General features: G+C 48.4%; 10 protein-coding genes across 10 annotated transcripts; 4 read left to right on the top strand and 6 right to left on the bottom strand.

The window, feature by feature from the left end:
* Positions 1 to 2,113: 2,113 nt before the first annotated feature.
* On the top strand, positions 2,114 to 3,506 carry N7455_003667 (DUF3431 domain-containing protein; the record flags this gene model as incomplete). The annotated part of the gene is made up of 3 exons (XM_040958563.2): positions 2,114 to 2,625; positions 2,699 to 3,250; positions 3,311 to 3,506. 3 exons carry the CDS (start codon positions 2,114 to 2,116, stop codon positions 3,504 to 3,506), a joined length of 1,260 nt encoding a protein of 419 aa, XP_040810907.2.
* A 297-nt stretch (positions 3,507 to 3,803) lies between these two features.
* Positions 3,804 to 4,615, bottom strand: N7455_003666 (putative GPI anchored protein; the record flags this gene model as incomplete). Its single annotated transcript, XM_040958650.2, has 2 exons — positions 3,804 to 4,177; positions 4,234 to 4,615. Coding segments are annotated over 2 exons (708 nt in total), but the record flags the coding sequence as incomplete, so codon positions are not given.
* Positions 4,616 to 7,067: 2,452 nt separating this feature from the next.
* On the top strand, positions 7,068 to 8,062 carry N7455_003665 (putative aldo-keto reductase (AKR); the record flags this gene model as incomplete). Its single annotated transcript, XM_040962193.2, has 2 exons — positions 7,068 to 7,307; positions 7,373 to 8,062. 2 exons carry the CDS (start codon positions 7,068 to 7,070, stop codon positions 8,060 to 8,062), a joined length of 930 nt encoding a protein of 309 aa, XP_040807358.2.
* Positions 8,063 to 8,897: 835 nt separating this feature from the next.
* Positions 8,898 to 11,282, top strand: N7455_003664 (heat shock factor family protein; the record flags this gene model as incomplete). Its single annotated transcript, XM_040962187.2, has 2 exons — positions 8,898 to 9,373; positions 9,428 to 11,282. 2 exons carry the CDS (start codon positions 8,898 to 8,900, stop codon positions 11,280 to 11,282), a joined length of 2,331 nt encoding a protein of 776 aa, XP_040807370.2.
* An 899-nt stretch (positions 11,283 to 12,181) lies between these two features.
* N7455_003663 (uncharacterized protein) lies at positions 12,182 to 12,943 on the top strand (the record flags this gene model as incomplete). Its single annotated transcript, XM_040962188.2, has 1 exon — positions 12,182 to 12,943. One exon carries the CDS (start codon positions 12,182 to 12,184, stop codon positions 12,941 to 12,943), a length of 762 nt encoding a protein of 253 aa, XP_040807361.2.
* Positions 12,944 to 13,032: 89 nt separating this feature from the next.
* On the bottom strand, positions 13,033 to 13,749 carry N7455_003662 (uncharacterized protein; the record flags this gene model as incomplete). The annotated part of the gene is made up of 2 exons (XM_040962190.2): positions 13,033 to 13,637; positions 13,704 to 13,749. The coding sequence occupies 2 exons, from the start codon at positions 13,747 to 13,749 to the stop codon at positions 13,033 to 13,035; spliced, it is 651 nt and encodes a 216-aa protein (XP_040807366.2).
* Positions 13,750 to 14,174: 425 nt separating this feature from the next.
* On the bottom strand, positions 14,175 to 15,809 carry cwc27 (putative peptidyl-prolyl cis-trans isomerase; the record flags this gene model as incomplete). The annotated part of the gene is made up of 1 exon (XM_040962184.2): positions 14,175 to 15,809. One exon carries the CDS (start codon positions 15,807 to 15,809, stop codon positions 14,175 to 14,177), a length of 1,635 nt encoding a protein of 544 aa, XP_040807372.2.
* Positions 15,810 to 16,656: 847 nt separating this feature from the next.
* N7455_003660 (Clr5 domain-containing protein) lies at positions 16,657 to 17,085 on the bottom strand (the record flags this gene model as incomplete). The annotated part of the gene is made up of 1 exon (XM_040962199.2): positions 16,657 to 17,085. One exon carries the CDS (start codon positions 17,083 to 17,085, stop codon positions 16,657 to 16,659), a length of 429 nt encoding a protein of 142 aa, XP_040807359.2.
* A 451-nt stretch (positions 17,086 to 17,536) lies between these two features.
* Positions 17,537 to 18,984, bottom strand: N7455_003659 (uncharacterized protein; the record flags this gene model as incomplete). Its single annotated transcript, XM_065604541.1, has 2 exons — positions 17,537 to 18,766; positions 18,826 to 18,984. The coding sequence occupies 2 exons, from the start codon at positions 18,982 to 18,984 to the stop codon at positions 17,537 to 17,539; spliced, it is 1,389 nt and encodes a 462-aa protein (XP_065462092.1).
* A 633-nt stretch (positions 18,985 to 19,617) lies between these two features.
* Positions 19,618 to 21,102, bottom strand: N7455_003658 (replication factor C subunit 3; the record flags this gene model as incomplete). The annotated part of the gene is made up of 5 exons (XM_040962180.2): positions 20,901 to 21,102; positions 20,759 to 20,846; positions 20,526 to 20,700; positions 20,085 to 20,468; positions 19,618 to 20,024 (listed from the first exon to the last, which is right to left on the bottom strand). Exons 1-5 carry the CDS (start codon positions 21,026 to 21,028, stop codon positions 19,618 to 19,620), a joined length of 1,182 nt encoding a protein of 393 aa, XP_040807362.2. The 5' UTR covers positions 21,029 to 21,102.
* Positions 21,103 to 21,135: the final 33 nt, after the last annotated feature.

Genomic DNA, 21,135 nt, shown 5'->3' with positions numbered 1-21,135 from the left:
TTTTCCCTAATGGTTCGGCCCAGTCGGATAGGCCACCTTATTCCCACCAGCTACTGCGGCCGATACTACGGAGTACGGAGCACGGAGTACATGCAAGCTAGTATATTGGTGTCAGTCCCACTCCACGAAATTGGACCTTTCGCCTGGTCTCCACGATCCGCGCATCCCCCGTTTCTAGCGCATGCGCCGAAGCTCCTCAGAGGCTCATGTGGTCCAGCTAGAACCCGCTAGACGCTGGTTAGAACATTTAGTGGCAGTGTCAGATCCCGGGTGGAGCTCTGGAGCTCTCCGGCTCGTCATGTATTACGATAATCGTACTCGGCATTGACTCCTCCGTATTCCGGAGTATCTGGATTCAGATTGACGCTAGAAAAGACGGAACTTTTTTTCCCGCTTCTCTGACTTAGCCTAATTCGCTTCGGGTGTCGTTCCCGTAATAGGCCCCGTAGTCTCTGATAGGAGGTGTCGCTAGAAAGACGAATTATATAGTGCACATGACATTGCTCAGGTGCACTTTTGATCTTGCTCTCTACTTAACCTACGCAACCTACGGAGTACTCTATACTAAGATGAGAGTTTGCGATCAACCCCAAACCAGGGGAAGAATTTATGGTAGTGGATTGATCTACAGAGCGTCGGGTCGGGTCGCAAGCACATCCACGTTTCAGGAGAAATTTGTGACTTGGGCAGCTAGGGACTCCCTGACTAGCTCTACGGAGTATTCATCCATGGATGGACGGAAAGATTGTCCCAGTAATCCTAACGAGTAGCCGTCCTTGGGGACACCCCAAAGAGGCTATTAGCCCCTGAGGTGAAGGGAACAAGTAACCTTCATATCTACTTTGTACACAACTGGAAGGGACAAGGCCACACACTTGGGCATCCGACTTGATCACTGTCAAAATGCGAAAACCCAAGAATTCACAGATATTGAATTGCAACCGACTGTGTATGTTGTATACTCTAGAATATCACCCAAAAAAGGAAAAAGGAAGTCTCCGAGATGCTACCTAGGTAGGATCTACCCGCACAGAGACCGCTGCGCCAGGAAAAAGCAATATTGGCATCTCACGGCTGATCAAACGAGGCTCCCGCCCCCCCCCCCCCCCTGGAAAATGAGACATATTTCTACCAATAGACCCATATTTGATCTTCAAACTGAGTCGAACTTGTGTCCATGTGAGCCATTCTGGATCAGCCATAAATGATCTGACATAAGCCGGAGTCACAGTTGCAAGGTTAATAAGAGATAATCAGAGATACTAAGAGATATACTTGAAATGACAGGCCGTCAGTTTCAAGAAACCAGAAAGGCCCAAATGGACAAGCCTGGGCAGTGTCCATGTCTTGAGGCCTGAGAAATCAGGCGATGAACCAACCTTGCAGGGTTGGATCTCGAAGTCTGACGTACATTATATATACAACATAGTTAGTCACCTACATATCTACATGGTTATAGATATGGGATTAATGTAAATCGACATAATGTTTAATACCTGGCCCGTTTGACCCATTTGAAACGCTCCAAGGTTACATTTTAAACTACTCGGTTAATTGCATGCAGCTTATGCAGTCCTTAAATATACAACATATATATACAATTTTTCTACCTATATATTTTAGTTATATTATAACACAACATACAAGATGCTAGGTATGGATATTCCATACACTGTGAAATCATTCTAAAAATCAAGAGATCGACAGTTTCATGACAAGATCGGATTATTCGTCACGAATGAGTGACGAGTGTCAGACCCACATGGAAAGAGGTTGCACTCGCCAGGATTGCGACTTGCCTCCGTGGACAGTGATGATTATTTCACTTGAGGCGAATAAAAAAGTGCTCGGAAACTAGTAATAAATCAAGTCTGAACATGTTTTTCTTTTTAAAAGAAAGAAATAGGGAAAAAAGCAGATAGGATATACTGTCTAGACAAGGTACGTATATTTTGTGCAGCAACCACGCGGCCAAGCTGACGGGCTGAAGGCCAAGACGTTGAAGTGGAGACTAACGTACGTTTAAAAGTGCGGGCTTTTCGCTTCTTGGGATCTCGATTAGATTTCGATTTATTTGATTTCGATTTTGGGTCTTCAACTCGCATGCTGGACAATGCGAACCCCATTACGAGCGGTGATAGCCATTGGGTTAATTATAACCCTGTTTTTGGTCAAATTTCACCTTGATTCCATCTTGCAATGGCAAACTGATGGAATCACTTCCGACGTCTATGTCTTAGATGGCGATTCATATATCGAGCTGGTCTCGCATACTGCGACGCCCGCTTCACAGACCCAAACCCGAAGGAAATGGATTCCTACGGCCCGACCAACGTCTCGTCTAGTGATAGCCAACCCGGAACCGAAGCGCATCCCCGTTGATGTCCCCGGCGCTGAATGGGCGGGAGAATTATTCTTCGGATCTAGAGGGGCGCCCAACTTCTATGATTTAGAAAGCGTACTCGACAATGCCCAAATAATTGCTCCAGCAGAGCATAATGATGCGGCGGCACCTTCGTCTACTGCTCCTTCTCGCCCAAAGGTCACTCCGAAATCGGATCGCGTCATTATTCTGGGGAAGATGTCGTACGAAAATACCAATTGGCTTGAGGATGAGCTACCAGAGTATGTCTCCATAGACCAAAATCACTAATCGACCACAAACGGCGCAAATGCTAACCCAGAACTCGAATTCTAGATGGCAACACGCAGTCTACCTTGTCGATGACCCCGAAGCATCTTTGCAAGTCGAACAAAATAAAGGCAAAGAAAGCAATATCTACCTGCAATACATTCTCGACAACTACGACAAATTGCCCGAGTACATGGTCTTCCTCCACGCTCATCAATATAGCGGCCACGTCGAATTCTGGGAGCAGGACAATGTGTTGACCGTCCAAAGACTACAACTCGACTACCTGCGACAAGTTGGATATCTCAATCTACGCTGCGACTGGAATCCTGGATGTCCCGACGAGGTCCAGCCATTCCGGCAAATGGCTGGTCGCACTACCGAGCTTGCCTTTGCGGGTGCTTGGATCCGTATCTTTAATAACACGGATGTGCCTGAGATGGTTGCGACGCCTTGCTGTGCTCAGTTTGCTGTAACCAGGGAGCAGGTCCTCCAACGCCCACGGAGCGCCTATGAGTCGTATCATGATTGGCTCATGACAACCGAATTGGATGACGAAACGAGCGGTCGTGTCTTTGAATACATATGGCACATTATTTTCGGGCAGGATCCCGTGTTGTAAGTTATAACACAAAAAGATGTCTAGGGAAATTGTTGCTAACCCTCGAGCGTGAATAGTTGTCCTGCAAAGGCACAGTGTTACAAGGATGTATATGCTATGGATTACGTGGAACCAGCTGATGATTTCTTTGATGATGACTTCTGGGGCAATTGGGACGATTGGGACGATGAAACGCCCGTAGATGAACCACCTGTGCATGCGACACCTGCGAAGGGGACGCCCGTGAAGGAAACGCCTGTGAATGAGACATGATTGTATTTATCTAACTTATATAAAGCTTCTGGGATGTATCCATACCTGGACTTGCCTTAATGTTCAATGTGATTGCTTCTCTGTTGCTGTATATTCTCCACTTTCTGCCTACTCCCGAGGTCAGCCAGTCACCGACATATCTTCGCCAAATGAACTCGACCATAACTATATACCTTCTCTCGCTCGTGTCTTTTCCAAAAATCCGAAATCGTCAATTGCATATACTATAGACTATCTCGAACTAGACATAACTCATCGATATCATCTGCAAATATAAAGAAAGACATTGGACATATTCATCAAACCATCGTATATCTCTTCACTTGCTCGGCTTTGGCGGACTTCTCACAGCCAAGCCAAAGCCATCAGTCCCATGACACCTGCCATTGATGCAGCACCGGGGGCAGAAATACCAGCTGCAGCACCAGGAGTAGGTGTGGAAGAGGACGCAGAGTCCGAGGAGACAGACGTAGTCGAATCCTGGCTGTTGGTTCCGCCTGTGCTAGAAGAGTCTGTCCCGGCGGCTCCATTTGAGGTAGTAGCACTAGAAGTGTCTGTGGTGGTTGCTGTGTTTGAACCAGCAGTGGTGGTAGATGTGCCAGTCACAGTAGTGGCGGCAGCGTTGTAGGTAGTCGTGGTGAGGGAGCAAGAGTGAACAAGGTCAAGGGCCTCTGTTCAATGCATTAGATTCATTTGTATCTTAGTGAAGTATTCACATTATACATACCGTTATCGTCGTCGTCGTCATCATCATCATTGTCATCATCGTCATCGTCGTCATCGTCGTTATGGCTGATGTTGTGGTTGCGCCTGTCAGTTTGATACTGGGTGATGCAGGCGGAGCAGAGCGGAATCTGAGTTTTGGCGGCGTCCCAATCGCAAATGCATTGGATCTCAGCCGAATCCCGTTCGTGCTGGGCATCACAACTCTTGGCGACTCCGACGACGGAGCTACAGGCAGGCCAGCAGCGATTGGGGACGTCGTCGTGGTCCAATTTGGATGCGATAGCAACGCTGCCAAGTAGGAGGCCACAAAGAGGGAGGAGCTGCTGGATACGCATGATTATTGATGTTGATGATAGTAGAGTGTAGATGGGTTTGGTTGTTTTTCTATTTCTAACCCAAACTAATGGCGGGGATTCAGGACATATTTATGTTGAAGTTGGTATAACTCTGTTCGCTAAGCCCATTCCAAGCAACCCGGTATTTGCCTTTTTTCTTTTTTTTTTTGGCTCTACATGTAGGATATGATCTTCTTTGTCGGCACTCCCCGCGTATAGTGGGTTCTGAAGTAGAAAGTGAACTGAGCCCCCAAGTGTGTCCACCCTTGTCAACAGCAAGATCAACTTGAAAGAATACAATTTGGATGCACCGATCAGCGTAGAACCGCCAATGTTGATTGTGCAAAAGCAGCTGCCTGGTTTATGCCACCAGCCAAGACTATGCCAAGAGTCTGAATGGCAGTCCCAACATGAGAGTGCTAATAATATCGTGCATTTGGCTTTTGTATTCTACATATTTTTCTATCAATATGCAGGCACTGTGGCTATGCTGTATCCCTGAACTGTGTACGGGCTACCTTTGGACATATGGACATACATCCTTCAGTTACTCCATACCCCTCTTCATTTGCCAAGCAAGGGTCCTATTCAATGGAGATCCTATACAAGTCCATGGTCTAAGCCACGCTGTGGGGCCAATCGGTGCATATCAGTCAGGAAATTCTGCAGCCTTGAGGATAGGTTAATCGACTTTCTTTATTGGTCCCTACTCCATACACAACTCTCGAATATAAAAAATAATGTTTGAATCTATATCAAGTGAAAGAAGCTATGCGGGTTGCCGATAGCCGAGCTCATCATTCTGCTATATATAGATAGCTTTGGGGTATACTCCGTACAGCCGAGCCTAAATGTTATGTGGGTTAATCTCCAGGCTTCAGGATTCTTGAAATTTTTGGGGTATTGCTCGTTAATCTCTCCACAACTTTCGATAACGTATTCGGTAAGCGAGCTGGCCACCCCAACATAACATATTAATTTAAATGCATTTATCTCAACCAAAACTCTATTAAATTAAATCTAGTAAAATACATCATCTTTCTAGACATCTATTGATTTTATATCCTGTATTCCTACACCCACTACTACGTTATAGGCCCCGTACAGATAGATTTAAACCCGGCGATACAGCCCTACGCCCTGGGGGGGGGGGGGGGGGTGTATCACCTACTTCCACCGGCGTAATAATATTAAATAACTTCCGTAACTATTAAGTATTAAACGCCGGTATATCCTCTTTATACGCGAAGTACTAGGAATAAAAAGCTTCTTAAGCTATCGAAAGCCTATTTTATCCGAAGTCTAACTATTAGGCCTAACTTCGAAGCGCTAATCCTCCGGAAGGCTATTAAACTATAATTTAATAAAGACTTTACCTTAAAAATTATATATAGTAGAAGTACCTATCTAGAAGTATTTATATATTTAACTACTATTACTGAGATCACAGCGGCCACTGCTCCGAGTATTTTCCCATTAAGCCAAAAGGCATAGCCAAACTGAGTTATGGAACTCAGTTTAACTGCAGTGGTATATATATATAGGTGTCCCACACATTGTTGTGGGATCACATTACCTATTCACAATTTCTAGGTTATAAAAATAATCGCTAACTGTAGTATTCGCTTCGTATAATAACCTTTAACTTATAGTTATAGTTAGTTAATCCTATTATAAAGCCAGTCTTATTAAAGTTATAAATATCGTCGGGGTAGATTCTAAATTGAACTACTCCCTAATAATTTTAGGATCTTTATATTCCGCGCGCTCGTAATTACATCGTTTTAAGAATTGGAAGAATTGGAAGGACAGGAGAGGACGTCCTCAATTCCAGTCAATTTACATAAATTAGCGCGAGAAATCGCGCGATTTTGTATACTATTAAGACGGGTAGAAAGGGTGGATCTTAGAACGTTAAAACGGCGCGCCACTTCACGAAGTGAAGATATTTCTTTATTTTTAAAAGCCTATATAGCTAATAATATTCTACCCTCTTGCTCTACTAAATTGCTAGAGGATTGAGAGCGAATTGGTGGCATGGTGGGGGGTCGATTTAACTAAGTGCTAATTGATGGACGCGTTTTGGTTGGGGTGGCCAGCTCGCTTACCGAATACGTTGTTCATTGATTTTAATATTAGGTATACCCTTGAAATCGCCTAAAGTGACTTAGTAGACCGCTAGTCCAGACTAACGCGACTATCGATATTTTTGCCCAATTTTGAGTAAAACTAGTGGACTTATTCTAGTCTCATCAGTATGTGATACTCGATAAAGTATTACTTCCATTAGTTACTTCCATCGCCTAGACCTGGCCCCGGGGAGGGCTTCTACTTAGTAAGAAAGCGTTGAAGTGGACCCCGCAATCATAACATCATTTGGAACATTCCCAACTTGACCGTACTTCTGCTCTGCTCCCTACACTTAATCAAAGCTAGTCAATTACGTACCTTTTATCCCGTTCATCTCTAAAAAGAACGGATGACTCGAACTGTTGGCAAGATGTGGGAAAAGTACTGCCTGCGTCCAACTCAGGGCCCTGTCTCCACCACCATCCCAGTTTTCGTCTACGGCACAGCCTGGAAGAAAGAACGCAGTGCTGATCTGGTTTATAATGCAATCAAAGCTGGTTTTCGAGCTGTGGACACAGCGGCCCAGCCCCGCCATTACCAAGAGCATCTCGTTGGTGATGGCATCCGCAGAGCAATTGCCGATGGGATCGTCGGTCGAGCAGACTTATACGTGAGTGGGCAGTTGCTATTTTTAATTTATATGTATTTTGGGGTCTTCTAGCTAACTATAACTAGGTGCAAACCAAATATAGTCCTGTCTCGGCACAGGATCTGGCCAACATGCCCTATGATCCTTCAGCGACGGTGACGGATCAGGTCCATGCATCTATCAAATCATCATTGCACAATCTGCGCTCAAATATTGACCCCGACTCCGTGGATGAGTCCTACATTGACACAGTGATCATTCATTCACCACTGTCAACTTTGGCCCAGACCCTAGAGGCCTGGCACGCCCTTGAAACTTATGTGCCCCGCCACATTCGGAATTTAGGTATCTCCAATTGTACATTGCCTATACTCCGAGAATTGTGTACGTCGTCCCAAACAACTGTGAAGCCATCAGTGGTCCAGAACAGATTCTACGAGGACACCCTTTTTGATGTCCCCCTGCGCGCGTTCTGCCGCGAAAATCAGATCATATACCAAAGCTTCTGGACTTTGACAGCGAATCCAGACCTCGTGCGCTCCGAGCCAGTGCAGCAACTTGCCCACCATGTTAACATAACTCCGGCTGCTGCTTTTTATACTTTAGTTATGGGCTTGAAGGATGTGGCGGTGCTGAATGGGACCAAGGACGAGTCCCGCATGAAGGAAGATTTGTCTGCTCCTAAACAGGTCGAGAATTTCACGCTGAAGCAACCTGAGTTATGGCAACAGATTCTGACAGACTTCCGGGGTTTGATAGGGGAATCTAGAATCTAGCTACACATAACATGTTGAGCGAGCTGTGTTAATGCTTCTACGAGGGACAGTCGCGTACTGCTTAATAGTAGTGATTACTGCAAAAAAGAAAGAAAAAATAAAATAAACTTGAGAATTCTACATAAGATCACTCGTGGACGGGATGCCCAGGTGTAGGTATTGATACCTGATAAGCATGCGTGATCACATGGCAATATGAGGTACTCATACTCGTCACCACTGCTGACTCAGTCAACGCCTCCACGGAACCGGGGCAACTGGGTCTCGCCGCTGAGTATTATGGGGGTTCATATTCATCTTATTGACAGAATAATACATTCGTTTGATTTTATCTCCAGGTCTTCCGACGTTGGTGCCCTCGAGATATAATACTTGGCATATCAACTCAAACTCATTCACCGCCCAGTGGGCGCTTTCTGCTGCAGCCTCCCGCCTTAATCTGGATGTTGGACAATTCACGCGCCCCATTGAGCGTCATCTGCCTAGTATTGATCAACTGCTAGTCCTTGATCTGCCGCCTGTTGTCGATTTCGGTGATCTTTTGTCTGCTTCGGTGTTGATACACTAGATTTCACGCCCTGATCAGCGTCATCCCCATTTTTTTTTTCTCTCTCTTGGTTCAGTGGTCAAAGCCTTCGACTCAAAATTAGAAAGCGACTTGGATGAACAACTTCCTGCATACTGAGTTCGCATCTGGTTCCTTTGTCTCCTAGGCAAAATTCCTGCGGTCAACTCAGTCTCCTATCCAGAGACCAAAGAAAATCGGGATACAATTCTATATCAAACCCCACCGCGATAAGATTCAACTCGACGCCTATACGCCAGCTTATTCACAATGAGCTCGCAAGGAATGACCCGCAAGAGACCTGCACCGGGAACAGTACCGCCTGTCCATCCTCAGATGAACCCCGTTCCCAACTTTCCGACCACTGCGAACCCCGGCTCTCAACTTTCGAACGATCAATTCTTACAATGGGGCCAGAACCCCCCCGTCAATGCCATCAATACCGCCGCCTTCTCCGACCCCTCCTACAACCCCGTAGGCTTTGCGCCACCCCAAGATGTGTCTGCACCGGCTGCGACAGCATCTAACCAGCTCGCCCGCCGACAAGCGAACCAGGTGGTCAGCCGAAACCGTGGCTACGAGCAACCTCCTGCTTCATATGTGGAAAACGGAGGAAACACTGGAAATGGAGAGAGCGGCGCATGGGGGGAGTCTCTAGAGGAGCTCTACCGGCGAGCCTTGACTGCGAAGAGAGATTCACAGGCAAAACGAAAGCAAATCCCGCCATTTGTACAGAAATTGAGCAGGTATGATAAATCTATCATTTTGTGATAAATTATAGGACTAACCGAGAACCACAGCTTCCTGGACGAATCTAAGAATACGGAATTGATTCGATGGTCTGACGATGGCAATTCTTTCGTCGTCCTAGACGAAGATGAGTTTGCGAGAACACTGATCCCCGAGCTCTTCAAACACAATAACTACGCCTCATTCGTTCGACAACTGAACATGTACGGCTTTCATAAGAAGGTCGGACTTTCCGATAATTCAATGCGCGCCAGCGAACGGAAAAACAAGAGTCCCAGCGAATACGCGAACCCTTATTTCAAACGAGGTCACCCAGATTTGCTATGGCTCATTCAGAAGCCAAAGAACGCCGGAGGTGGCGGACATGCGAGCAAACCTAGCAAGGGCGGCACACGCGTGAAGACGGAGGATATTGATGATAACGACATGGAGGAGTATGTCGAAGAGGGTGCACCGGCTCCTCGCGATAACCGTGCCCCCCGACCACAGCAATTGTCATTAGTCACGGATACCTCGGTACCCAGTGATCAACTTTCTGGGGTATATCGCGAACTTCAGGCGATTCGTCAACAACAGTCGATCATTTCAACTACAATCACCAGGCTGCGGAAAGAACATGAGCAGCTCTATGCCCAGGCAGCCAACTTCCAAGAGCAACATACTCGCCATGAGAACTCCATCAATGCTATTCTCACATTCCTTGCAACTGTATACAACCGCAGTTTGCAGGGAGAGGGCGGCCCACAAAACCTCGCAAATTCTTTTGCGGGAGCCATTTCTCAGGACCAAGGAAACATTGTGGATGTTGATGATGACTACCTTACCAATGCTCTAGGATCAATGACTAGCCCAAGTGCCCAGAGAACAATGAAGAAGCCGCCATTACTTTTGAAGGCCCCGCCCGCAGCGGATGCGTACAATACTCGATCCTCCACAATTTCACCATCAGCCAGTGGCTCCTATGACACGCGGTCTCGTGGTCATGCTCGGCAACCCAGCGCCAACCAGCACGGCCATGTGGAGGAGGTTTTTGACCACAGTCCTCGCCCAAGTGCTCCAAATGTTTCTCCGGGACAGCCGACAGACGAGAATTCCCCTCAGCGGGACATTATGTCTGTAATCCAAAACTCCAATGCACGCAATGGGCTTTCGACAAACTTCTCCGAATTCCCCAATGTGCTCTCCTCCCTCGAAAACCATGGTGGTAATGTTCCCCTCACTGCAAATCAACGCGCCGATATGCTTCGACTCATGGCCAACGAAACAAATTCATCAGAACCCAACGCTGGCGTATCGCCCAACAATGCGCTCATCTCGCCGAATCCACCACCTATGCCGCACAACTACTCGGGTAGGCTAGCCAGCACACGACAAGAAATCGACAACCTAGTCAAGATGCAAGCCGAACAGGATCGTTCCGTCCAGAACTTGACTAGTCTTCTCCAGCCGCTGAGCCCGAATGGTACCATCCCCGGTATTGACAGTGAGGGCAATGTACCTCCCCCGCCGCTTGATCTCGATCAAATCTTCAACAACGACTACTTCACCGACATTGGAGATGCAGGGTCCGATATCAAGAAACAGGCCGAGAATCCAATGAGCCACCTGGGGACAGGTCAAAATACCCACGATCCTGTGGGGGCCACCCAAGGCGATGACGGAGACACCAACGACCTGTTCGATTTTGATCATATCCCTGCCGAGCCTGATCTCTTTGAGACCCCCCATAATGGGCAAGGAGATTCCGCCTACAGCTATGGTTTCGACGGTGTCGGCTACGATGAATCTGGGCGTGTCATCGAACAGCTAACGGATAGCGAAACCACCAGTCCCGCAGCCACGGAGAATCCAGGCGAAGGTGTAAATGATGGAGGCAGTGCGACGAAACGGCGCAGAAAAGTGTAATTCTGTCGACGGCGCAAGGAATACCAGATGGAGAAGATTGGCAAGCATGGGTTAGGGCTTGGATGGAAACAAAACTTCTCGGCGTACAATTAGGCGTTTTCCTGTTGATATGGGGTTTATTCACGTGCCTGGGGAAATTTGACTAGGCTGTAAAAACCTATTATGATCCATGAATGATCCAATTACTGGAACTTTAATGAGATACCTCTGCTTTACCTTTTCTTAATCTTGAACTGATACCAAATGTCTCGGGATAAGTGGATACTGGAGTCTACGGTTACCCGCAGATCACCCGAGATCCGAGATCTACGGCCCGGCATTCTCAACCCTTTCCAAGGCTGTCTACGAGCCCTACACAATGCGTTGTCTGAAAGAGACTTGTATTTGACTTACCTGCAATTGCAAGCAGAATATCGATAGGAAAACTTTGAAGATTGTTCATTTCTGCTACTTAGACCTGCTTAGGTTGTCTGGTTGACTGAAACACAACAAAGGGAAGGTCAATGGAGAAGCAGGGAGTCAATGGAGACGTAAAATGGTCTACTAACACTAAGCCTCAAGTCCAAGGCGATTTTCCATTTTGTTATATGTAATTGGCGGGCGGAGGCCCGGGGGGATGGGGGGAGGAGGAAGATTCCTTGTATGGGGGGTTAAGAGAACATCTCTCGTAGTGTATCTTGCTAGGAACCGTGGAGAAGTCTGTATTATTCCAACGCTTCAGCCAAATGAGCCGAATACCAGTTCAGTAGGAGGTGTTATGCAGTGGTCATATTGCAGGCGTGGTTGTAAAATGTAGGCCTGAGGCATCCAAGGCATCCAAGACATCCAAGGCATCACCGCCCCTCCCTTGTTATCCAACTCTCCAAATCTCCAAATCTCCAACACCGACCTTGCTGACAATGCCTCCCCGTCGCCCTCGACCGAAGTTGTCTCTCTGGGTCCGTTTTCGCAGATGGCTTCGCTACTGGAGCTCACCTCTCCGGCTACGTGGTAGTCTCATTCGACTCAAACACCAACACAAGTATCCCATACTGACGCTCCTTCGCTTGTTCATTCCCTATCCGTCCTGGTACTTCCAGATCCCAGAACGATTTTCTCTCCGCGAATTGATTGAAGATGAGAAAAATGGGACCGGGATAATCCGGTCCCATTTTGGCGCTATACATAATCTTCGCTGCGTTCCGATCTGGCGAATGCGGGACACGCCACTGCGGTCTATTTACCGCCTCTACGAGCTCCACCTCGCGGATCGTTATGAGCTGATGGGCTATGAAACGGAGTATTTCTTTTTCCAGCAAAACTGGAAGCTCGGAGATATACCAGACCCGAGAGATCCTGATCCGCTTCGTTATGCGATGGTTGCTTCTATCACGGAAGAACTACACGAGGCAGTTAACTGGAGATTGAGCCTCGGTCTGCGGAGAAATCGGGAGCACGTCTATCGTGAGGAGGATGGAGACCCGTGGCCTCCTTTCAACCCGGAAGAACTGCCAGACTGGACGAAAAATGTGGCGCCTATGGATAAAGATCTATTGAGACGCTCAGTGCCACCAGAGTCACTGGATACCAAGGGGAACCTGGTGCTGGAAAAGAATGGGAAGGGCCGTAATTTTGCTCGGCGCAATATCATCACCAACACGGGTTGGCTCTATACGATCTAAGAGCGATGCACTTGGACAATTGTCATATCAACCATCAACTTCGTTGGCCAAGTCCAATTGAGCCAGCTAGCCCTCGAAACCGTGACAACCTACTTGAAGATATCCGCGTTGTATTCGCGACGATAGGCGTCAGCCACTTGATGCATTGTCCGATGATCGGGAATCACGTCGTACCCGTTCACATTCATTGACCGGATGGTCTCCAAATCCAGCGGGCCATCATTTCGGGTTCTCAATTGTTTCAGAAGTGCAACTGCGTCGGCCAGGTCTAGATCCGCCTTTCTCTCCCGCTGCGCAGCATAGATCCGTCTCAATTTACGCTCCAGCGCCCATTCGATCGGAGCGGCCAGGATCTCGAGGTTCTCTCCTTTAAACAGCGTAATGTTCTGTTTCTCGGCTAGTTCAAACAAGGTCTGTCGAGTCTTCTTCGTCACGAAGATAGCCATGGCTTCATTGATCCAGTCATTGGTAAAGTGTAGTTTATCTGCCACGGAAATCACAGCCTCATGGAAAGCATTTTGTATCTCCTTGTCCTCGGCAAACTCCGGATCAATCAGATAGTCGACATCACCTGTGCTCTCGCGATTCTTGAGGTACGACACCGCAAGGAAACCACCTGCACTGATCAGTCGGATGGGTGCGAATGCAATGAGCCAGTCGTCGCGACCCATTTCATTATCGAGTGCTAGAAGGCCTTTTTTTGGGTATAATTAGCGCCAAAGACAATTTCTGTGTAGTATACGTTTTGAGGGCACCTTACCCTCTTTGAAATCCTTTGAATCGAGAAATCTTTTTCGTTCAGTCATGATTTCAGCCTCACGTCCGTTTTTCGCTGAAAGGAGGGGTTCTGGGGGGTTAAAAGATCACATTGAAAAATCGACTCGAGATGAGATTTAATAGACAGGAAGCTTCCAAGGAACCCCCGCGTACTCCATCATTTATGGTGTGTTGGTTTCGACCATCATTGGATATAGCGATGGAATGAGGCTGGCACAAAAGAACAAGGCGAGCAGAATAACCAATCCTAGGAGTCTCGGGAGATGCGCCTGTCCTAAAACTGCCCAGGTGCTTTTGTAACCCTGGAAGACGCCGGCTTTTACCTCCCAGGACATGTAGCGCCTGGCTAAAAATATCCGACCAGTGAGAGTCCGGTAGCTAGGAGGGTACATATGTATTTGTATGGGATTATTGAAACAAATGACATTAGAAGAATAAGAATATTCAGCGCCCTTTAGCGCCCTTTATCCCATTCCAAGTCACCCACTCGCTCCCGTTTACGCTCTCGCTCTCTATCGCGCTGGAATCCCCGCTTGCGTCCAACCACCTCTTTCTCTCGCTCACGAGGATCAATCACCATAAGTGAGTCTGCCTCGCCTCCGTGCTCGCGCTTCCAATTCAAGTCTTTGCCTAGGGTATCTTTCCCAAAGCGGAGTTCGTGCGAGAGCCAACCTCCGTCTTGTTGTTCGGGGTCTTCCGCCTCTGCCTCCGGGTCGTCCCATGCCTGGCAGGATTGGCAGTTTGCAATGAAGTGCAGATCGCAGAGCTGGGCCTCTTCGTCTTCTTCGTCGTTTTGATTTTCGGTGTCTTTGTCGGTGTTGCTTTTGTTATGTGATGCTGTGGTAGTTGGTTCGGGTTTACCACCTTCGAGCTTGGCCTTGAAGGCGTTGAAGAGCTGCAATGCTTCTCGCTCGGCGACGCTACTGGGCCCTGTACCGTTGCGACTCGAGCCATTTGCAGTCCCTGGAGGTGGCCGTTTCCGTCCCCGGATTGAGGTCTCGGGGATCATGGCTTCGAGGGCGGATTTCTTTCGGCCTGTGTCCTTAGGACCGACGTCGACGTCGCGGCGCATTGATGCCATCAGAGCCGCAATCTGAGCGTTGGTCCGCGACAGCTTAGACTCTTTTGCGGGTGGCGCATCTGGGGTCGGAGACCGAGTAGGCGACTCAGGGTCAGGTAGCGGGAGTTGTGCTTCTGGCTCTGGTGACTTTGGGCGCTTTTTACGCTCTGTAGACGGTGATCGATCTAGAGATGGTGATCGGGGCCGTTTGCGCGGCTGTGATGGAGCTTCTGCTCGGGGTTTGGGTTTTGATATTTCGGGCTTTGCACCTGGCGCATCCACAACCAACTTGGTGTTGAATTTTGGCTTCGCTGGGCGCATGGGCATTTCTTCGTCTCCATCGTCTCCAAAGCTCAGAAGCGTCTTCCCGCCTTTAGGGGCCTTCTTCTTTTTCTTGGGTGCACCCTTCTCTGCCTTCTCGGCAGTTGAAACTGTCTTTCTGTCCTTTAACTTGCCCTCCAATGGCCCCAGTTCTCCTACTTCGCAGGATGTCACCTTGATGGGATAAACAGGGCGCTCAGTGCCGGGAATGCGCTCCGCGTCTGCAATTTTCAACACATTGTAGATGCTGTCCCCTTCCAGTCTCCCGAAAATTGTACATTGTCCATTCAACTCACGCTCCGTGTTGGCTAGCGTGATAAAAAATTGACTGCCATATGTCCCGTCCTCGCTCTTGGCCATTCCTAGCAAGCCACGTCGATTGAACCGTAGCCGACTGTGCAGCTCATCGCGTAGGACCACGCGCTCGTCCGGGTCCCGAGCTTCAGGGTCAAACTCGAATTCCGGGTATTCGTAAATAGAAGTTCCGCCGGAGCCAGTCCCGGTGGGATCACCACCCTGGATCACAAAATCGGGGGCCACCCGATGGAAGATTGTGTCGGCATAGTAGTTGTCCTTGCAGTGTTGGAGGAAGTTCTTGCAGGTGAGAGGGGCCTGGTTTGCGAAGAGCGCGATCTGGATAGGGCCAACCGTCGTGTTGAGCGTGGCCGACGCAGTGGGATTGGGCTCGCTGGCGTATTGGGAGGACATGATGGACAAGTAAGCTACCGGCTTACGGCGCGTGCCACAAGTGAGGGTAGAGGGAGGAGTTGGAGTGTATTCGGGGATACGGACACCCCTCTTGAGTGTTGCGATTCAATGAATTGGTTTCTCCGATCAAAGCTCGAAAGAAACGTCATGTCACGTGACGTTGACCTAGCCCTTATTTACTTGGACATTGTTTAGTTGTTTAGGAAAATAAAATTAATTGAAAACAAAAATGAGCATCATTTCTTTTGAATCCAACACTACATGACCCATTTTGCATATTTCTCGCAGTGTCAGAATGAGACCCAAAGCATCTGTGACTAGCCTGGCAACATGAGATAGGAGGTTGAGCGTCGGGCATGTAATTTTGTTGCATTTGGGGATGATCAATAGCAGCGAGAGCCAATAAATCTTCTGGTGGGTACGTTGAGCATATTCTGAGAATTCTCATCGGGCTTGGTGTTTGGTGGCAGTGAATGCTGGGAGGTGGTTGGATAATTCAAGGAAGATCAACTCCCCCGGCCCACGGAATCGTCACTGCGAGATCTTATTTTGCGAGGAGATATTTGGCATTGACAAAGATTTTGTCGGTTGCAGATTCGAGACTTGAGTCAGCCATTGGGAGGCCAACCCTGGAAGCATATTTCGGCTGGAGACGATCCAAGAAAATGGAGTCTTGAGATCATCACTGCGGGAGCAAATATGCACAGTCGCCGGTGAGTCGCATGGGAAGTAGTCCAGTGGTGTCGCGTAGGGTGAGATTACTGATAATCGTCATGATGTGTCGCACATGGGGTATTGCTGGATGGAACCCAGCGGAAGATCAAGCTTCAGTTCCAGCAAGCCAGGTTCACACCGGTTGCCCCTCTGGCCGAGGCTGTAAAACAATCATGTCCTCCTGCATCTGGACCTGCTCCTGGTGCTTCTCCTGCTCCGAGGGCCTGACATGGAGTCCCAACTTAAACCGCAGACGGCGCAAAGTGCGTTCAGAGATACCATAACCTTCTTGTTGCAACATGTTCAGCATAGCCTTATCGGTCAGCTTATCCTGTATGAAAAGCATCTTAATGCGTGCATGTAAAGCCTCGTCGCCTGTCGTTGTCCGATGTCGCTTGCGGATGCCCCACTTGCGAAGGCGGGACTGGATGGTTCGTTCCTTGACCTGGATATTATGACAAGTTTCGAGGGTACGGCTGATAGCATCGCTACTGATGCCATGGTGGTAGAGAGTGATGATATCATCCCGGTAGGGTTCTAAATTGATTTGTTGGCGAGGCATTTTGGGGTTGAGTAGAGAGTGAAGAGAAGAGAGTTGAGGAGCTTCGAGGTGTTGTTGGCTCAAGGCGGTGAATCTGCGGGATGGTCACTTCCGAGGTTGTTTTGATATGGATGTCGTGATGTTTTTCCACATTGGATGAAGAGATGGATATTATTGGAAAATACTATGGTCATTGAATTGGACAGGAGTTGAACTTGGAAATTGAACCAAATTGAACTAAGCCGAATCATATAGGATGCAAAGATCCCGATACAAGTACATGCAAGATGCTAATAAAGCCTCCCAGATATCATCCATATGGGATTATATAGTTCCAAAATCAGATTCAAGTTATTATTGCATCTTCATACATTCATTACGCATGGTGAATTATACCAAGCAACATACCAAGCAAGTCACAGACTCTCGGGATTCACCCATTTGTCTGATTCATCTGGAGAAACCAAACAGTTTAAACCTTTTTCTCCGCCTCCACAGCGGCAGCCGCGCTCATTATTCCAGGGCTAGCCTTGTTCCGCTTCGCAATGCGGAATCCACCCAGCAGGAAGAAAATAGCCTGTAGACCAAGAATCACTGCGAGGGTAACCATAGCACCAATGACACCTGCCACAGCAAGTGACATTCCCGAGCCACTAGTGCTAGAAGTGCTAGCAGATCCGGAGTCGCTGCTGGTGCTGGCCGAACTGGCGCACTTGCCGTCCGTGTTGCCGCACATGGTGCACCACTCGTCATCGGAAGTAACGGCGATAGCTTTGGTCTTTGAGGAAAAGTCGTCCCAGGAGAGAAGCTCGCTCGACTGCCCGTACAGCGGGTATGCAGTAGGCTCAGAGGAACCCGTGATGGTACCGTTGTGGAACATGAAGCGCACGCTGAGGTCGGACTTGTCAGTTGGGAAGTCGGTGCCACTGGCGTTCGTCACCAGTTCGAAGACCATTGACGAGGCGTAGTCCGGGATTCCGGTGAAGTTCACGGATGCAGCAGGCATCTGCAAAAGACCGAAGAGAGCGAAGATGGTGCCATAGGAGCCGAATCCGACGTTCAGCTTGGTACTGCCCTTGGTGGCGATGGTCTCGTTGAGTCCGGCTAGGATTTCGCCTGCCAGAACGGCACCGTCGATGGCGCGCACTTTATCGGAGGAGTTGTAAGCCAGGTTGAATTCATGGCTTCCAGCTAGAGAAATCAGCTGGTGGTAAACCTCGTCAGTCAGGTCTGACTTGTGAGGGAATTGACTGGTAGAGTTATGGATTTTGCCGACGTTCAAGTAGTCGAAGATAGTATAGGCGTTCTTGAAAGTCATATCGGACGAGGCAAATGCACCGTCTAGCATGGGCGAAAGCGATTGGTAGAACTCTTTGGTTGAGGATAGCAGCGAGGTGTACATTTCGGAGGAAAAGTAATTGTTGCTGCTCACGGTGGCTTTCTGACATCCACTGGAGCCCTGCAACCAGGTAGAATCCTCGGCGTTCTTGCTTGTAGTGGCCGGGATCAGCTGAATGAGTTGATAGCCGTTCAATGGTGCCTCGACCGAGGTTCCATTGCCTAGGGTCTGGGAAGCCACTTTTCCCACGGGGGGATATACGCCCTGTAGGAAGCCAGTGGCGGAGTTTTGTAGGACGGTATCCGAGGGAGCAGAGGCACTGATCTGCTTTGGCTTGACCACATCGGTACTAATGCCCTCAATCTGCTTGGAAGAGCTCGACGAGATGTATCGGTCGTTGTAAAAAGATCCCGATCAAAGACCTCCCGGTAGCCCAGGTCGGTCAGTTGGGTATTACCAAAGATCTTTGGCGTGCGATCTCCATGACGGGCGAAGATGTACGCACCGAGCACACGCTCAGCATCAACAAGGGGAGACAAAGATGCAGCCAGCAAAAGGCCGGACTGGATAGAGTACCGCATTGTGAAATAAGAAATGTAAGTAAGCAAGCAGAGGTGGGGAAAAAAAGACAACCTTGGAAGCAGCAAAATCTCCGGGTGCAAGCCTCTTCTTATCTGTCAAAATGTCAAAATGTCAAAAATGTCCAAGTTCCAAGGTTGCGGGCAAGACCCATTGACTCTTCCCCTCAGGGTCTTCTTCAAACCCTACGGAGTACAATAACCTTGTCAGCTTAGCGGGGAAACCCGGATAAGTGGATTATCCAGCCCTGGAGGGATACATAGGTAAATGATTGGTCAATATCAAGTTCAAGGATATTTGAAAAGTCAACTAATTAGCTAATTGACTAGATTGGAGACATCTCCGCGGTAGCCCACGGAGTTGCGATAGCGGAGAGCGGGATAACATCCGGTCGAGACCAATCTTGGAATACGAAATTGACCTATGGTACTTAGTTAGACCTAGTTAGACCTAGAACAACCTTGGCAGTTAATATAAGTGCTGTGTTTATTGATAACCGGATCCTAAGGTATTCAAAAATGAGATTCTTGTTCCTTTTCGCCTCCAGACTCCAACCTATATTACTACATTTATATCGTGATGAAGAAAAAAAAAAAAAAAAAACCAGAGAAGGTTGGAATCGTATCGTTTGTCCTTTATGCCACCGTAACACCCTTGTCACTCATTAGCTCACATCCATTTCGCATCACCCCGACCAGCCCTCCAGTTTGAATAGCTTCCGAACCGCCTCCGGCAAGTCGCCATTCAATCTCGGCCAGTCCCTCAAGCCATGTGATACGTGTTTGAGCGGGAACTTCGAGCTGTTGGAGTTGGTCTGCTAGTGCGGAGAGGATGTCCGCCAAAGCCAAACCCTTGGTGGTCTTAAGGGTTTGCACGGTGTTCAGACAGGAAGTGACATCGCTGGTGGAGAGGATGGTGGTCATGATTTCTTGAATATCGGACGGGTGTGGGGCGGCAATGCAGTCATAGATCGTCGCATTAGTGACAGTCTCGGGCTCAGGACGAGGGGCTTTAGGGGCGTCTCTCATCGGCAGGGGGATACCTAAAAAAGATACCAATGGTCAATTGGGCCAGATGTGAGAGAAAAAGGAGATGAACTCACTGCTGGCAAAGCATGCCTGAAGCACGTTGAGGGCCCGTCGCATGTCACCTTTGCTCAGCGTCACTAAACTATCAACCGCATCGGGCTGTATCCGGACACCCTCGTTCTCGATGACCTTGTCAACCAAAGTCCGAATATCGACTTCCTTCAATGGACTAAACCGGAATCGAGTACACCGGGACAGGAGTGCCGGGGACAGCTTATGTGTGTAGTTGGCAATAACGCAGAATCGGGTATTGGCCGTGTAGCGCTCCATGATACGGCGAAGGGCCATTTGTGCGGTCGAAGTCATCGCATCGGCTTCGTCCAGAATAATAAGCTTGAAACCTGCCAGAGGGGAGCCAGCAGTGCCTTGGGGGGCCATATTGAAGATCTGCTTGGTGCCTATTGGTGTTCACGGTAAGCTTGTAGTCCAAACCGAGAAAATCCTAGGCCACGAACTTGCAAAAGTCTTGATTTGTTCTCGAACAACATCAATACCACGATCATCACTGGCATTCAGCTCCAACACCATCTGTCGCATGTTTTTGGTGCCGTAGATCCGCCGCGCCAGGGCTAGGATGGTGGAGGTCTTTCCGGTTCCTGGAGGTCCGTAGAGGAGGAGATGGGGAAGTCGCTGTATGAACGTGTTAACCAGAGCCGATCGTACATCTATCATCATAGGGATTTGTTACATTTGTCTCCACGAATCGGTTGATAGTCGCGAGAATGTCTTGATGGCCAGAAACATCATCTAGGCTGCTTGGTCGGTATTTCTCGACCCTGAAAGGTTTCCTTAGTGATAGAGAACACAATTGATACCATTCTCAAACTCACCATGGCAAATTATCTTGAGCTTCGACTGGTAGATCGGCGACAGTTCTCTTTTTTCCACTCGCGTTGTCGGAGCTAAATTGCACGTCCTTGGGCGCATCCACATCCATTTCATCCTCGTAGTCTGACATGACGAAGGTTTCTTGAATAGAGGTAAATAATCAATATCAACAGCTGTATCAAGAAGAGGAGGTAAACCGTGAAAAGTGCCCAAATGGGTTTGACGCGTGGAGCGCGT

The sequence above is a fragment of the Penicillium solitum genome (assembly GCF_028829755.1).
Source record: "Penicillium solitum strain IBT 25940 chromosome Unknown utg000002l_segment0_segment0, whole genome shotgun sequence".
Classification (NCBI taxonomy): Eukaryota; Fungi; Ascomycota; class Eurotiomycetes; order Eurotiales; family Aspergillaceae; genus Penicillium; species Penicillium solitum.
Note: the sequence above shows the minus strand (reverse complement) of the source record. Positions and strands in the feature narration are given on the sequence as shown.